Source organism: Corylus avellana, chromosome ca3 (genome assembly GCF_901000735.1).
Source record: "Corylus avellana chromosome ca3, CavTom2PMs-1.0".
NCBI classification, from domain to species: domain Eukaryota; kingdom Viridiplantae; phylum Streptophyta; class Magnoliopsida; order Fagales; family Betulaceae; genus Corylus; species Corylus avellana.
In genome coordinates this window covers 5,597,601-5,614,256 of record NC_081543.1, presented here as the reverse complement: position 1 = coordinate 5,614,256, position 16,656 = coordinate 5,597,601, and the positions used below count along the sequence as shown (strand labels likewise).

General features: G+C 36.3%; 1 protein-coding gene across 1 annotated transcript in view; it reads left to right on the top strand.

Moving 5' to 3' along the window:
- The first annotated feature begins 795 nt into the window (after nt 1-795).
- Nucleotides 796-16,656, top strand: part of LOC132173861 (uncharacterized) — a 29,148-nt gene continuing 13,287 nt past the window's right edge. The window contains exons 1-19 of the mRNA XM_059585510.1: nt 796-1,026; nt 1,160-1,282; nt 1,469-1,626; nt 2,669-2,713; nt 3,009-3,087; nt 3,212-3,285; nt 5,798-5,904; nt 10,133-10,291; nt 11,620-11,823; nt 12,237-12,453; nt 12,539-12,613; nt 12,695-13,047; nt 13,714-13,906; nt 14,024-14,276; nt 14,367-14,703; nt 14,899-15,079; nt 15,202-15,342; nt 15,492-15,753; nt 15,901-16,350. Coding sequence (XP_059441493.1) covers nt 958-1,026; nt 1,160-1,282; nt 1,469-1,626; nt 2,669-2,713; nt 3,009-3,087; nt 3,212-3,285; nt 5,798-5,904; nt 10,133-10,291; nt 11,620-11,823; nt 12,237-12,453; nt 12,539-12,613; nt 12,695-13,047; nt 13,714-13,906; nt 14,024-14,276; nt 14,367-14,703; nt 14,899-15,079; nt 15,202-15,342; nt 15,492-15,753; nt 15,901-16,350 — 3,480 coding nt within the window. The 5' untranslated portion in view covers nt 796-957. The remainder of the gene's footprint in view (nt 1,027-1,159; nt 1,283-1,468; nt 1,627-2,668; nt 2,714-3,008; nt 3,088-3,211; nt 3,286-5,797; nt 5,905-10,132; nt 10,292-11,619; nt 11,824-12,236; nt 12,454-12,538; nt 12,614-12,694; nt 13,048-13,713; nt 13,907-14,023; nt 14,277-14,366; nt 14,704-14,898; nt 15,080-15,201; nt 15,343-15,491; nt 15,754-15,900; nt 16,351-16,656) is intronic.

The window sequence follows — 16,656 nt, the reverse complement described above, 5'->3', positions numbered from 1 at the left end:
GATCGACTGAGCGAGAGCTTAACACTTGCCCCACCAAGATATCAATGAGGCTTAAGGTGGCTAACACTAATAGGTTAATAGATTCCTATTATGGGAGTTGAACTCAGGCCCTAGTGCATGCCCAACTTCATCGAGATTCCTTTGTGACCATTGAACTACCACCCTTGGTGATATATATATAGGCGGTTAGTGGTTTTGAAAAAAAAGCCTAAAACCGCTAACTGTAATCGTTTAAGCAGTTAACAATTTTTCCTAACCATCTTAAAAATGGTTAGCGATTAGTGGGTTATTAATCGCTCACTTTTTCACCTATTACAGGGAACAGAATTCTCTCCAATCCATTATGAACTGGAGAATATCCAGTTCATGGCTAGGATTTATTCTCAGAAATCCTATGACCACAAATGTGACACATATCCCACTAATAAGGGGTTCTTTTTTCTTATTTTTTTATTAATTTAAAATAATATTTTATTATTATTTTTATTAGTGGGATATGTGTCCCATTTGCGGCTATAGGATTTCTGAAAAGAAATCTTAACCATAAATTGAATATTCTTCAGTCCATAATGAATTGGAGATGATCCTGTTCCCTATTACGGGCCTAGTGGCCGGTTTCCTATTCAAAATTATCCGAAAAAATTTGTGCATCAAACCAACCAGTCCGACCCGAAATCAACCCGGTCCAGTCCCTCCAACCGACTCAACCCTACAAGCTCCACAAGTAAGCCAAACGTTTTAGGCCGCTTTGGTTTGTGGAATAAGCCCTTGGATTGGACTAGCTAGGTATAGCTAGTCCAATCCAAGGGCCTATCGGTACTTCCTTCTCACTCCTCTTACGTACCACCGCGCTACCTCCCTCTCCCGCTCTCAGGAAGAAGAAGAAGAAGAAGAAGAGGAGCTTCTTGTGAGGACTTCGCCACCCTTGCGAGGTTGAGTTGAGCCAAACCTTAAGCAATGGCGACGCCATCGCATGCACAGGCGGTGAAGTCCCTAAACAAAGCCCCGGGCCGCCGCCGTTTTGTTGTAAGCCCTTAAACCCTAAACCCCTAGAGACCAAAAACCGTATTCAATTTGAACGACAAATTTTCTATCTTGCCGGAAACATTAGTGTAAAATATATAATCGATTACTCTTTTTTTTTTGGTTTTCCTTCCAGTTCAAGACGTTCTCCCAGAGGGTAGAAGAGATTGATATCGATGTCTTCCGGAGCCTCGACAAAGTGAAGGCTGAGCCCTCAGAGGGGTCCTCCTTTTTCCGGGATTGCCTCATAGAATGGAGGGTATGCATAAGTTTAAGTTAACCGCGAAATCAAATCAGTGTTATCGTTGTTATAGGAAATTCAATCAGTTTCTGATTTTTTGTTCATGTTTGTTTTTTGTTTCTTATGCTTTCTCTTTTTATTTTGTCTTTTTCTTTCTTCTGAATGTTGCTGATGCTTAATTTTGAGTTGTACTGTGACGGGCAGGAATTGAATACTGCGGAGGATTTCATTTCGTTTTACGAGGAAATGTTGCCCTTGGTACAAACATTACCATTGATTTTATTGCACAAGGAATTAATATTATCGAAACTTCTCTCTAGATTACAAATGAAAGCAAGGCTATCGCTTGAGCCTATTCTTAGGTATGCTACTCTAACAGCTTTTCAGATATTTGTGTGTAATATGATTGGATGATAAACTTGTATTGAAGCTTGTGTTGTTTGTTCAACGTTTCTGTTTCAATCAATTTGTTTTTACTTGCATGTAGTATGATGTCGATGGTGTTTTTTTATTTTATTTTTCATTGGGCACATTTGAATGGAAATTAATTTAAAAATAAGTGAGATTCGCTGATTTCTGGCTCTGCAGGCTGAGTAGTTTGGTTCTTAAATTTACAAATTCGTTGCTTGATTATCCCAGTACTAATATCACGATGTCACAGAAATTGATTAGAAGTGGGTCAGAGTGAGTGATGTGATACTTCTTTGATGTAGTTGTGGTAATCAATGTCAAAAAAATTTCTTTTTGTTTCTTTTTAATTTTTTTTAATTTTTTAATTTTTAATTTTTAATTTTTAATTTTTATTATTATTATTTTTTATGTGGATGTCTGAATACTGACTAATTTTTTTAATTGAATATGGGTTGTAAACCTGATGCAGATCTTTGCAAGCAGTAGCTGATATTGTAATAAATGCATGTTAAGGTTTTAGAGTTTCAAACTAACTAAGGTTTCACTTCATTCATGGGGATACTCAAGGAGGAGTTGTAAACATTTCCTCTGGAAATTTGATCTAATAAAGTATTATGGTTGTTCAATAACAACTATGAGTTGTAACCCATTAGTAATTTCCGAAGTAAAGTATCTGGATATTAGAATGCCTCATAAATTTGTTTTTTGATTGGTAAGTTACGCACGCACTCGGTGGGATTTGAACCCACGACCTCACCCTCCACCTTGCTACAAAGGGAGGAAGTACCATTTGAGCTAAAGCTCATTGGTAGAAAGCCTCATAAATTGCTAACCACTTCTAAGATAAATGATCAAAACAGATTCCGGTTTGTGTGTGAAACCCTTTCAACTTGTTCGTTTTCTTTTATTTTCTTTCTTTGTTTATTTATGAGTTGTTTATGTGTGTTTCCTTAACTTCATGCATGTTGAGAGGTTTAAGTTTTGTTTTTGCAGGTTAATTGCAGCTTTATCTAGAGATCTCTTGGTCGATTTTGTTCCGTGAGTTCTTTTCTTTTTGGATTTAATTTATCTCATAGGCTTTTTTTTGGGTCATTGGCTAGGCTTGGGGGAGATTGCTGCTTTGTTGTTTACCATTTGTTACATGTTAAAATTTTATATAAGAAGGTAGCCTAGATTGGGGGTTGAAAACGCCTCACCCCTTCGCCCCCACCTTTTTTTTAATATAATTTTTTTATTTTTATTTTTATTTTTTTTTAAATAAAATTTTTCATTGTCAGACACATATTTACATGCATTTATGGCTTGTTTCTTGTGTATTGGGGTCTTTTGTCAGCTTTCTGCCAAGGATTGCTGATTCTTTCGTGTCTCTTCTAGAAAGTGGTGCTGACAGGGAGCCGGAGATTATTGAGCAGGTCTAAGCCATGTGCTGTTCTTTAGTTGTCAATTATTTTTCCTTTTCCCTTTAATTTTTTGATAGCTTCCTCTATCTCAAACTAAACTTCTCCAAATATGAAAAATGTGGCTGTTGTTATGCAGATTTTTACATCTTGGTCATACATTATGATGTATTTGCAGAAGTATTTGATACGCGATCTTGTGTATTTGCTCAAGTAAGTAATTTTGCACACTGTTATTTTATTTCATGTTCTGTGAATGTATTTATGTTATTAGAACCTGGTAGGTTTGCACAGACAAATAAATTACTTTGCAAAGTGAAATAGAGGGAAATCTTGAACTTACCTGGTGCTTAGATATCACGATTCCCTTTTTCTTTTTTCTCTTTCTTATTAGGTGTTTCTCTTGTATGTTTCCTATGTACTCGAGTGTTGCGCCTTTCACATTTAATGATATTTCGATTACTTGTAAAAAAAACAAATAAAAAAAGTAATTTTATGTTGAGGAATTTCTGGAGCATTAGGATTCTTGTTAATTTTGTTTTAAAAATCCTATCAAAAGCTATCAATTCAAACAATAGATTCCAATGAATTTGTGAGATTTCTATGTGACCAATCTTTTTTTTTTTTTTGATAAGTACATTTCTATGAGACCAATCTAAATGTGTTTTTGGATGGGTTGAGAGTCTTGAGACCCTTTAGATTGAAATGAAAAAGAAATATGTTATTAACTTGATTAAAGCTCGAGGTTTCTATGGTTGATTTGTTTGGATGTTCCTAGACTATGTTTGCATCACTTCCCGATTCTTCTCGATTATGGTGATTTTTAGGGGGTTTAGTAGGCCCTTCAAATTTGAAAATATGTGGCTAAAGCGTGGGGGTTTTGTGGAGAGGTTGAAACAGTGGTGTGATTCTTATCTTTTTCAAGGTTCTCATATTTTCATTTTAGCTAGCAAAATCAAAGCCTTGGAAGCTGAGTTAAAGAGATGGAATGCGGAGAGAGTCTTGGCAATGTATAAAGGAAGAAGAAGATCTTGCTAGAAGAACTACACGTTTTTTATGTCCTTGAAGAAGAAAGAGTCTTGGGTGTTGAGGAGAAATTGAAAAAGGCAGAAATTAATTGTTCAGTTTTATAAGGAGTTGTTTACCATGTAGTGCAATTAGTGGCCTTTGGTGGACGGTATTTCTTTTGATTCTATTGATGAGGCTGAGGCCTGTTTGTTGGAGAGTGTTTGAGGAGAGGGAGGTGTGGGAGGCTGTGAAAGCTAGCCTTAATGCTATGTTCTTCATCCTCATTTCAAAGATCTCAGGGGTTGTTGACCCTATGGGTTTTTGCCCAATCAGGTTGGTGGGCAGCATTTATAAGATGATTGCTAAGATTCTAGCGAACAAGCTTAAGATGGTGTTGGAGAGGATCATATCTAAGTCACAAAATGCATTCATCCGTGGTAGGCAGATTTTAGATCCTATTTTTATTGCCAATGATTGTCTTTATAGCAGATTGAGATATGGAGAACCAGGGGTTATATGTAAAATTGGCTTAGAAAAAGCTTATGATCACATTAATTGAGATTTTCTATTGTACATGCAAAGAAGATGCGGGTTTGGGGGGAAGTGGTGCTCTTGGGTTGCTCGTTGTATTTCCTTGGATTTCGGTTTTGGTGAACGGATCTTCTATAGGCTTCTTTAGCAGTTAAGGCTTGAGGCAAGAGGATCCTTCGTCTCCTTTGCTATTTGTTCTAGTGATGAAGGCGTTGGGTAGGGCGATTTTAGCTGCTATGAGTGGAAGTTTGTTGTGTGGCTTCTTTGTGGGGATATGAGTTGATATCTCTTATCTTCTGTTTGCTGAAGACACTTTGATTTTTTGTGGGGCCAACCCAAGTCGTTTGTGCAATTTACGGAGCTTGTTCTTATTTTTTGAAGCTGTGTCAGGTTTGAAGACAAGCTTAGCTAAGTTGATTGGTTTTGGTGGGAAATGTTGATAATGTGGCTGGGCTGGCTTGGATTTTGGGCTGTGGGGTTTCGTCCTTGCCTTTGAATTACCTTGTTCTTCCTTTGGGGGCTTCCTATAAGGCTAAGCATATTTGGGATGATGTTTGAAAAGATAGAATGTTGGTTGGCTAGTTGGAAAGGGTTGTATTGGTCTAAGGGTGGTAGGATTACCCTTATCAAGAACACACTTTCCAACTTACCTACTTTTTCCATGTCCCTCTTTCCTCTCCCTTTGAGTGTTGCTAATCACATTGAGAAGCTCCAACGTGATTTCTTAAAAATGTGGTCTGGTTGACTATATCTTCTCCAAAATTAAAAGTCCCCATTTTCTACCAAACCACATATAGCACACGACCATGGAGAAATATCTTTTATTTGTCTTATATGGTAGTAAAGTGTTCACTGTAAACCATAATTGGAGCAAGTATTTGAGATAGAAGCAAAGGAAAAATTGAAGTGTTAGGTTACATTGAGCCATTTGCTTTGGGAGAATATGTACAAAAGACCAAGAAAGTAAATATTAATGTCTAAGCTATACATGTTTATGCTGTTATTGTTACTTGGCTGATATGTTTTCTTTAGATTTTCTCAAGGACAATGAGATCGTACTTGTTATTGTAAATATCGTTTGTATCACTGTAGTAGATAGATACTAGAGTCTTCCTTACGCATTTACTTACTTGCACACATACACATGAAAACATGTTTACTCATGTATTTTTCTCAATTTTTTAAGGGTTACAGTACAACTAAGATTTTATCCCAAGGATTATGTCCAAGAATTTATGGCAGAGGCTACATCATTCTTGCTTAGGAATGCACCAGATGAGCAGCTACAGGATGGTATGGACATGCCTTATTGTCTTTATGTTTGTGCCTTATAGACGTGGGAAGGAAGGGAAAAATAATAAAAGGAATCTGTTTACGTTCTTTTACTTTTCCCGGTTATTATTATTATTTTTGTAATAATTGGAAGATTTTGGTTTTGTGAAATGAGCTAGTATTTAGTTCTGTCTTCAATTGGTAAGGACTTGTACCATGTTTTAGTAATCACAATTTCATTGTTTTGTGGATAAATAAATGATAGAATAATATATGTTTGCAAATATATCATTGAATTACTTGAGGGATTCATATTGATTGCAACAATGAACCTGAGATTCTGATAATGGATCCCTCCCATCCTCCAAGAAATCCAAACAAGAATGGACAAAAACATCTTTCTCCTCAACAATCAGAAATGAATCAGGAAATAACTCTTTTAGGACAGTGTTCCACCATTCATCATGCCAAAAACACACTTCTACCATCTCCAAATACCTTTTTTTTTTTTGATAAGTAATGTCAATGTATTAAAAAGCGCAAGGGGCGCAACCCATGTACACAAGAAGTATACAAAAGAGCCCACAAATACAAGCTTTAAACTGAAAATGACGCACATAAATCTAGAAATTTCGCAAGCATTGAAACTTGCGAAGAATACCACAACACTCTCCATGAGAAAAGTGTTTGGAGCACCCTTTTCTTCAATTCTATAATTTCCATTTCACGATCCTCAAAACTCCGTGCATTTCTTTCTCTCCATAAGCACCACATTACACACAAAGGGGCCATCCTCCAGATTTGCATGACTTACCGCTTACCCCTTTGCCCTCTCCAACTTCCCAAGCATTCCTTCAACCTACCCGACATCACCCACGTTACACCAAACAGCTGAAGAATCATATTTCATATCTCTACAACAACTTCACAATGCAATAATAGATGATCAATAGATTCACCACTCTTCTTGCACATACAACACCACTCCGTCACAATGATGTTCTTCTTACGTAGATTGTCCAACGTTAATATTTTCCCCATCATCGTCGTCTATACGAAAAAAGCCACTCGCAGAGGAGCTTTACTCTTCCAAATAATCTTCCAAGGGCCATCCACCGGGTTTGAATTAATCTTCACCTTATAGAATGACTTCACCTTAGGGAATCCAACAAATTTTATCCACCCCACCATGCCTTACCTGTTGGGAATACAGCATTTCGAAAAATCTCGAAACCTCCTTCAGTTCCCAATCATGAACAGGTCAAATAAACCTTACATTCCAATGAATAGCACCATTTACTGTCTCCATATTCCCCTCCCTTATGCCTCCTTTACACATGCTATATTGAACAAAGCGGGAAACAAAGTCTTCAATGATACCTCCCCACACCACACATCTTGCCAAAACAATACTCGAGACCCGTTTCCTACCTCAAACCGCACATGTTGCTTAAAATCATGCCACCCCCTTCGGATACATTTCCACATTCCCACCCCATATGATCCTCCTACCTCCTTGGAACACCAACCACCCCTCATCACCTCATATTTAACCTCCACTAATTTCCTCCACCACGCATCTCTTTCATTTGCAAATCTCCACAACCATTTACCCAATAAAGCTTGATTAAACCATCTCCAAATACATATTTAATATAGCCTGAAATACTCACCCAACCCACCCTTGTATTACTCCAGAAATGACACACGAGGCCTCCTAACCAAATATGAGGTCCACTTGCCCCATAAATGTATCCAAAACTGATTCTCTTCAGCACCAATTGTCCTACCATTTTCCCCACAATGCTTGTTTGAAAATACTCATTTTTCTCATGTTTAAACCCCCAATAACTGAATAGGGGACCAGACCAAGTTCCAATTAGTTAGATGAAGATTAAGTTTCTCACCTATCACAGTATATTATATATCTTGTTACAACTTTTCCAGCCTGTGTCCCGCACCCTTTTTTCTATTACCAACTTCACTGTGAGCACTTCGATTACTTTGTTAGAATTGGATTGTACTCTTTTAGTATATTTATCAGTAGCATAACAAAGTTGTGGTTGGGCATGCTAAGAATCAGTAGGTACCTTGAGTGTTATTCTAAAAGCAAGAATATAAGCAGTAAACCTTAACCACTCTCTCCATGTGTTCAATTATGAGCGCTTTTTACTGTCAATATAAGCAGTAAACCTTAACCAGTCTCTACATATGTTCAATTATGCGAGCTTTTTAGTGTCCTAAACCAGTCCCTATATTTTTTTTTAATTATAGGAGGCATTTTAGTATTGAAGTGTTTCTCACTTTTTGGTCCATTTAGGCTCATTAAACAACGGGAGGTAACCCTCTCCCACCCGCTAAAGCCTCTTGGTGTAGGCGGGATTTGATCTTAGTTATCGTCTATGGTGACAAGATATTTTACTAGTTAAGCTAGCTAATACTCATATAAAATGTACCTAACTCTATACTATTGTGATTGGGGTTCAACTCCTATTTAGTGCTTTGTGAAAGTATAAAAAGAAAATAGAAAAAAAGAAGAAAGGGTGTTACTTGATGTTTTCAATTTTTCCCCTTTGATTAGTAACATATAAATTTAAGACCTAATGTTTTGTTAGCTGTCTTTATTATGTCTAGTATCTTTCACAGTAAAGTTTTTATTTTTTATTTTATTTTATTTTTAGTCCATATCCTGTAAAGGTTTCACATGAATACCATGGCAATATTTTAGAAGTTCGCCCTCAACATAGGAAAGCTAGAAATAGCTCATTTAACTTTCCAAATTGGATTTCTAATTGTTACCCGTCCAGTTGTCCCACCAAATCGTATTTTGTTACTTTCTTTTCTTTGGTTGAGGTTTTTGAAAAACCGACTTGTTTTCAGTAGAGATTCTTCCTTGAAAGGAGGCTAGATTTTAGCTTTTCTTTTCTTTTTTTCCCCAATATCTTGACCATTACTTTTAGGTTACAATTCTAATTTTGAAATGATGAACACTTGGAATTATTAAACAATAACAAGACTATCATATATAATTTAGCAATTCCTATTAGCATGGTATGGGTTAGATTTTACAAATCTAATGATGTATATGTTTCCATAAGGTGAATATGTTGCCACACCATTTGAAAGAGTAATGCTACTCTCCACACCCATTTATTACACCCATGTCACACTGCCTTACATGACGTGTTTTTTATTTGATAAGTAATCAACAAATTTTATTAAAAGAGTAAGGCGCTCCTGTATACACAAGAAGTATACAAAATGAAACACCTAACTAGAAAGAGCGTAAAAACACCCCTAAACACCCCCAATACACCTAGGCAGGTTCCACCAGCTGAGCAAACCAGCTATCTCAACCCAAAGAAGCCTCTTAACCCTATCAGAATTACAGCGAAGGTAAAAGTCCACCCACTCGCCTAACTTCTCCCCCACCCTTTTTTCCCACAACCAAAACCACTTGAAGCCCCACCTAAAGACACCCCCATAAACTGCTCATGACTCTAATGCGCCTTGCCTTTTCCACGTAACCAAACCCTACATGGCATGTTTTAAGTGGCTTCTCATATCAACCACTTAAAAAAAAAGCCACTTAAAACATGCCACGTTAGCCAATGTGACATGGTGTGAAGAGTAGCACTATAAAATGTTTAAATGACAGGGTACTATGTAGCACTATAAAATGTTTAAATGACGGGGTACTATGTACACCATTAGATGAAACAAAAGCTAATCCGGACCATGAAATGGATAATTTCCATTTCATGATCCTATTCCATTAAATAGGTGTTGGGAGAGCAAATCTCCCATTCTATTCGCAGATTATTGTTAAGTTGTATACTCCCTTGATTTGGAGGCATGTGGATTGCTCACATTTTATCACTGTCAATTCAATGTTTACTCTCTCTCTCTCTCTCTCTCAATTTATGTGAATCTTTCTTTATCTCTTGATTCGTTTAATTTTATGTTTGTCTTAATCCTCCCATTTGAGTGCTCTCTTTTTCACTTTCTAAATCTGTCTTCTTTCCTTTTTTCCCAAGAAAAAACTAGAAGTCCATTTGCCATGTTTCTATCTCGTGTATGCTTTTGAAGTTTTGTATCTTGTATGTGTATATTTTCTTTTGTTCCTTGGCTTTTGTGGATTGGTTAGATACCCTCAAATTATTGTTGTATAGCATAGTCAAGCTATACTCTATTGGACTTACAGTTATTTTGAAGATGAACTGATAAATTTGTGATGGCTTTTGAGCAGGCATTAGAAAGATAATGATTGAAGTCATGAAGAAACCATTACCTACCAGAAAATTTGGCGCCAGCACTTTACTTTGTTATGTTTTGAGAGGGGCCTCATCAAGGTTCCACTCAAAAGCAGAGCGAGTATTACAGTTACTGATGGACAGTACAATACTTGGTATTGGTCATGTGAACTTTTTTTACATGTATTTCATTTGTGTATTCATTGCTAGTTTATACATATTTATAATCACATGAGATTCTTATTACAATCTTTTTTAATATATATTTTTTTATCTGAATATGATGTGATGTCAGTACAACTCTAAAAATGTATGATGTAATATTATAAAAAAACATGTATAGAAAAGATCACTTATGTTATATTTGAGGACTTTTTTTCCTTATGAGGTAATGTTTAAAGACCAATCATAATTTATGCCACACAATGTTAGACTAGTGTAAACAGGTTAACAAGAAAAGCGTAACTAAAATAAGAATGTTAAGATGGATAAGTGGAAATACTAGAAAATGTATAATAAAGAATGATGATGTTTGTTCAAAGATGGAGGTGGTAGTGATGATGATTAGATGGACTCACTTAAAATGGTTGGCCATGTGTGATGACGATCCATGATTGCAACAATAAGAATGAGTGATGTGGTCCATGTGGACAAGAGGTAATGGGTTCAAATAACATGGATGGAAGCAGTTAAAGAGTATATGATCAATGAGAGGTGGATGAAATCTCATGATTTTCTTGTTATTTTTCCTCCAACTAGTTATGAGACTTCTCTTGTATACTTTTTGTGTAGATGGGGGTGCCTTACGCTTTTAATGAGATATCAATTACTTATCAAAAATAAAAAAAAGATGATCAATGAGAGGTGGAGAGCATGAGTGTATTGTTGTGGGTACAAATTACTACATCCTGCACTTTAGGGATAGTGTCTGTCTCATGGTCTAGAAAGGGTACTATAGATAAGTCTCTAATATGTTATTAGGATATATATTAGTTTGGTTATTTATTTGGATAGAAATTAGAGCGATATCAACAAGATCATAAATGAGAGTTTGTAAAACAACTTGAGAATTAAGTGTGTTTAGTGGGGCAGAATGTTTTATCCCTTCTATAACGTCACATGTTATATAGCGTAGTAAGGGTGAGAGCTTATGTTTTATGATGGAACAAGAAAAGTTAAAAAAGAAGAAGGAATCAGTAGTAGTTTTGGTCTTGATTTTAAAAATTCTTTGATTGATTGGTTTTCCTCTATTAAGTGATTTTTCTGGGTTTTCTTAATTCTCTCAGCTATTGCCTAATTTGACTCGAGTGTTCATTTTAAAAACCTACAGGTTTTTCCTCCTACACTCGTTAATTTAAGTACTGTGCATTAACTTGTTTGCTAGAATCTGCAGGTCAATGGTTGGCTTACTCTATGGAATGATACCTTAAGAAGTTCGTGATTCTATTTTGTCTAAGTCTCTCTCTCTGCTTCCCCCCTGCAGGTTCAGACTCTGTTGTTGAAGTTGTGAGTACTGCTTTTCAAAGACTGTGTGAGGAGATAGAGCCAAAGGAGTTGGATTTGATCCCGAAATGCATATATCAGAAAATTAATGATGGTGTAACTAATGGATGCATTTTGCATTTAAGTCACCTCCTATCACTGCTTATTTCCATTGTTCAGATTCATAATGGTCGAAGGTTTTATGGTGAGCCATAAAGCATACTGATATATTGTTTTTTAAGCCCTCTCTTTTAGAGCGGCTATAAAATATACTGATTTGAGCCATGTAGTTGGTTGCTCAAGCTTGGTTGTTTTATCCTATGGATGATCTCAATTGTGCTTTCTTTAAAGCTTAATGTCAGTTGAGCTCAAGTAGCTTGGCTTTTCAAGAGGAAAAGTTATTGGAGCTGATAATAGGTTGCTCAAGATTAGTTCCTTCAGTTTTTTTAGCTCAGTAGTAAGTTGTTTTGAGTGTCACTTCACTCAACTAATCTTGAGCTGAGCTTGAGTAGCTTGGTTTATTTTGCAGTCCTACCTTATATGTTTAATTGCTTTAATAATGTCCATTGCTCACTTGTGTGCTTTGGTACCACACTAAACTGCTATGATGTTGTACAGATTACCAATCGTTGCTTGAACATGTGGGGTTTCTTGTGCAAATATTTGTCATGTCTTCTGGCTTTGAGAAGGCAGAGGTTCCCCAAACAGAAGTTGTTGATAAGGTTCTCGAATTGATGATATGCATTCTCAATGGGCTTCACAACTTTAATAATATATCAGCTATCTCTAGTTGTTCATTGCAATGGGCTCCTGTATTCACATTAAGGAACTTGAGGTAAAGGCTTGAAGCTTGGTCTTTTCCCCCCCTTCTTCTTTCCTTACCATTATAGGTTTTGACATGGATCAGGCTTGCGTTGCAGTTTGCTGAAATTTATTAGAGAACTACTGCAGAAGGACCCTTGCATAGTATATATTTTTGGAGTTAACATCTTAAGGTAATGTTATAGGTTAGTTATTTTTGGGATACAATGTGGTTTATTTTCTGGTAGTCGTGACTTTTCTTATTGCATTTTCAGTGCAATGAATGATTTGATAGAGACTTCGGAAGAAGAAGTCATATATTTATTACTGTCCTTCTTTGAAGTAATGGAAGCGAAAGTGCAAGAATCCAACTTCTCAGATGGCACATTTAGAAAAGAGTTTCCAAAGATGGAGGAGGCTATCTCCCGTTGGATTGGGGAAATAAACATTATTGTGCATGGTGATCCATCATCTTGTCATATTCATGAGACTAAGTGGGCTCTACTGTGGGGAATAATTAGATGCTTGCCTTGCATGAAGTTGATAGCTGAAGTTAATGTCCAATGGATGTCATCCTGTTTGATGAAGTTGATAGATGCACTTGATCAGCTACCGTTGACGGAAGATGGTATGCACCTTCAGATTTAATTTGTTCTTGGAACACCGGTATCCATTTACCTTGTCATATTTTTTTTGATAAATAATCCAAGTATTATTAAAAGTGTATGACGCCCCCAAGTATACATGAAGTATACAAGAGAAACCACCTAAGAATTAGGGGCAAAAGGAGCAAGAAATACATGAAAACTAATCACTACAGGAGAAACATGAGTAAAAGTCCAAAGGTACAAAGTGTTAAAGAAAAAAGAAGACAACTCATGATCCTCAAAACACCTATCGTTTCTTTCCCTCCAAATACATCACAATAGGCACAAAAGCACCATCTTCCAAACAACAATACTCCGAGTATTGCCTGTCGATCACCAAGCATGTAATGTCTTTTTTTTTTTTTATGGTTTTACGTATAAGCATTCGTGTACTTGACGGTACCCATCAGTGTATTGTATCCCAGGGATCCGTGAAACTATCAGAATGTCTTCACCAGCATTTCTGTTGACATTGTCTTTTGTGTTTCAAACCATGCACGATGTATTAGCCTTCTCAATGGACTTTAAATGGTCACAACCAAGTGAAACAATATTGTTTAACAAATGGCATTTTTCAATGCCTATTGTACCAAATCATGCTTTCTTGGTTGATCTCAATTAATTTAATTTATATGTTTTTCTTTCAGGTTGCATAGCAGGTCTTCCTAAACAAGCCTACCAAAGCGTAATTGGCGCTGCTTTGAGTTCTTATAACAAATTACTTAATGCTACAAAATCTGGGCCTGAAGAAACGAGTAAATTTTTGAATCTAGCAAAAAGACATGGATCATCTTCACAAGTATTGTCTGCTGTTGCTGATTATTTGGATTTTGTGTATGGGTAAGTTGATTTGTCTGTTAGTTAATATCCACTAAAATCTTTGTCTTTTCCTTGGTCAGCTATGTTTATGCTTAAAAAGTCTGCTTTCTTAACTTACTGTTATTATAAAAATGTTAGGCCCACGTCGGAAGCAGACAGTTGCAATAGAAAGTATCATCCGGAACTTTCAGTGGAGAATGCTGTGGATGCATTAAGCATCTTTGCTGATAATTTGCACCACTCAAATAGGGGGATACGCGTTTCAACTCTTAAAATATTGTGTCACCATGAACTTCTAAACTGTGTAGATTCTACAAATGATCAACTGGTTGAGAAGCAAATGAAAACTGAAGTTTCTCAGACATCCCTTGTAGATAGTCTGGGCAATAATGTACGTTTTTGCCTATATTCTTGCTGTTATTGTCGTTTGATACCATGTTCTGACTCGGTAATCTTGGGTTAATTTTCCTTTGAATATCAGGTTCTTCAGTTGCTTCTCTCGATTGAGGAAACTCCGCTTTCAATTTCTACCAGCCGAAAAGTGATCCTATTGATTTCTAGAATACAGATGGATCTCTCTGCGGGCAGAGTACCTCAAGCCTATGTGCCCCTTGTTTTGAGTGGGATAGTTGGTATATTGAATAACCGTTTTAGTTATCTTTGGAATCCAGCATTGGAGTGCCTTGGAGTTTTGATGAGCCAGCATGTTCGACTTATATGGAATAAATTTGTTTGTTATCTTGAGCAATACCAGTCAATGTTTCATACATCCCATGAACTAGACAGAGGGAACTATAAACTCTATGATGAGTCAAGTGGTACGTGACGACTAGATTTTTGCTTTTACTCTATCAGTTTGTATTAGACGATATACATAGATACTTATCTTGACTCAGGTGCTGTTATATGATACATGTTTTAGAGTGATGAACTGGTTATTTTCTGAGTTTTAGCTTTCTTGAAATCAAGTTCCTTTGGAAGTTAGTTTTTTTTAAACTGGTTTTGTTTTCCAGATCTTGTCCAGCGATTTCATTTGTTTGTTACTCCAGAATCTGATAGCACTCCATTTGCAATGGTATTATCCTTGTTGCTCCAATCATTGCAAAAGATTCCAAATGTTATAGAATCTCAGTCTCGGGAGTTAATACGTTTGTTCTTAAAGTTTCTGGGCTATAATCTCAATGATCATGTAAGGTAGGTTTCTTCTGGACTTGTGACTTTTATTGGACGTACTTACTTCAGGACTTCATGAACTGGCAAAGGTTTACTCAAACTATCTCACTAAAAGTTGGCTTGCATTTTTATTGTGGTTGCAGTGTGGAATTTTTCAATTCACATGCTTGTAAAGGCAAAGAGTGGAAGGGTGTCCTTAAAGAATGGTTAAACTTGCTGAGAGCAATGCGGAACCTGAGATCTTTTGATGAGAGTCAACATCTTAAAGAAGTTCTGCAAAATAGGTTGGTGCAGTGGTTTGATGATGCGATAATTTATTTTATGCCCATCTATTCTTGTAGTATTAGACTATTAGTTATTTTCATTTGAAATCTCAGCTTGAGTGCACTAGGTTCTTTTTTACTTACTTGAATCTTTGGGATGTTTCTGTTAGGCTTCTGGATGACAATGATGCTGAAATCCAGACGAAGGTTCTTGATTGCCTGTTAATTTGGAAGGATGGTTTCTTACTCCCATATGATCAACATCTGAAAAATTTAATAAACTCCAAATATTTGCGAGAGGAGCTAACAACATGGAGTTTGTCCAAAGAATCTAATCAGATTGAAGAAGAACACAGAGCTTATCTTGTGCCTATAGTTATCCGTCTTCTGATGCCAAAAGTTAGAAAATTGAAGACACTTGCCTCGCGAAAGGTATATCTGAGTTGAATTATAAGATTGTTATTCTTTTATATTATCTCATATATACCTGTAGGGTTTTCTACTTTCGTTTTTTTTTTCCCTCACTTTTCATTCAAAATCACATCCTAAATTACTCAGTAATGTAACTTTTTTCTGCAGAATGCAAGTGTTCTTCACCGAAAGGCAGTTCTTGGTTTCATTGCTCAACTTGATGTTGAGGAGCTTCCTCTTTTCTTCGTATTGTTGATAAAGCCATTGCAAATTTGTTCTAAAGAAACTGATAGTACTTCTTATTGGTTGCGGACTTCATGGGAAAATTCTATGGCATATAATTTCTTAAAGTATTTCACCGTGGATAATATAGTAGCCCTGTCTTGGAAGAAGAGATATGGTTTTCTGCATGTGATTGAAGATGTTCTAGGAGTTTTTGATGAGTTTCATGTCAGACCTTTTCTTGATCTTTTAATGGGATGTGTTGTTCGGGTGCTGGGAAGCTGCACATCAAGCATTGACGTTGCAAAGTGCAATGGATTCTCCTCACTTGAAGATCATTCTAACGCTGATCTGACTGTACTTGAGAAAGACAGTGCATCAGCAAGTGATGTCCAGGTACTGTGTTTATCATGTTGAATGCTGAATCTGGACTACTACTAAAGCCTTTGTTGTTATAACTACTCCCCTAATTTTATTATCTTGAAAATGTTGGGTAAATACCCAAAGTAATAGTGCTAATATTGCTACAATTAATTGGGCCGGCTAACTGTAACACTAGGGTTAATACTTAATATGTTCTTTACCTTTATTATATTCTTATTATCTTCTCTTTTGTGAGGTTCGGAGTTGGGAAAATTATTTTTTTTGCTTTTATGCCTTCACTGTTGAAGCGTTTTTTTTTTTTCTCCTTATATTAACTAT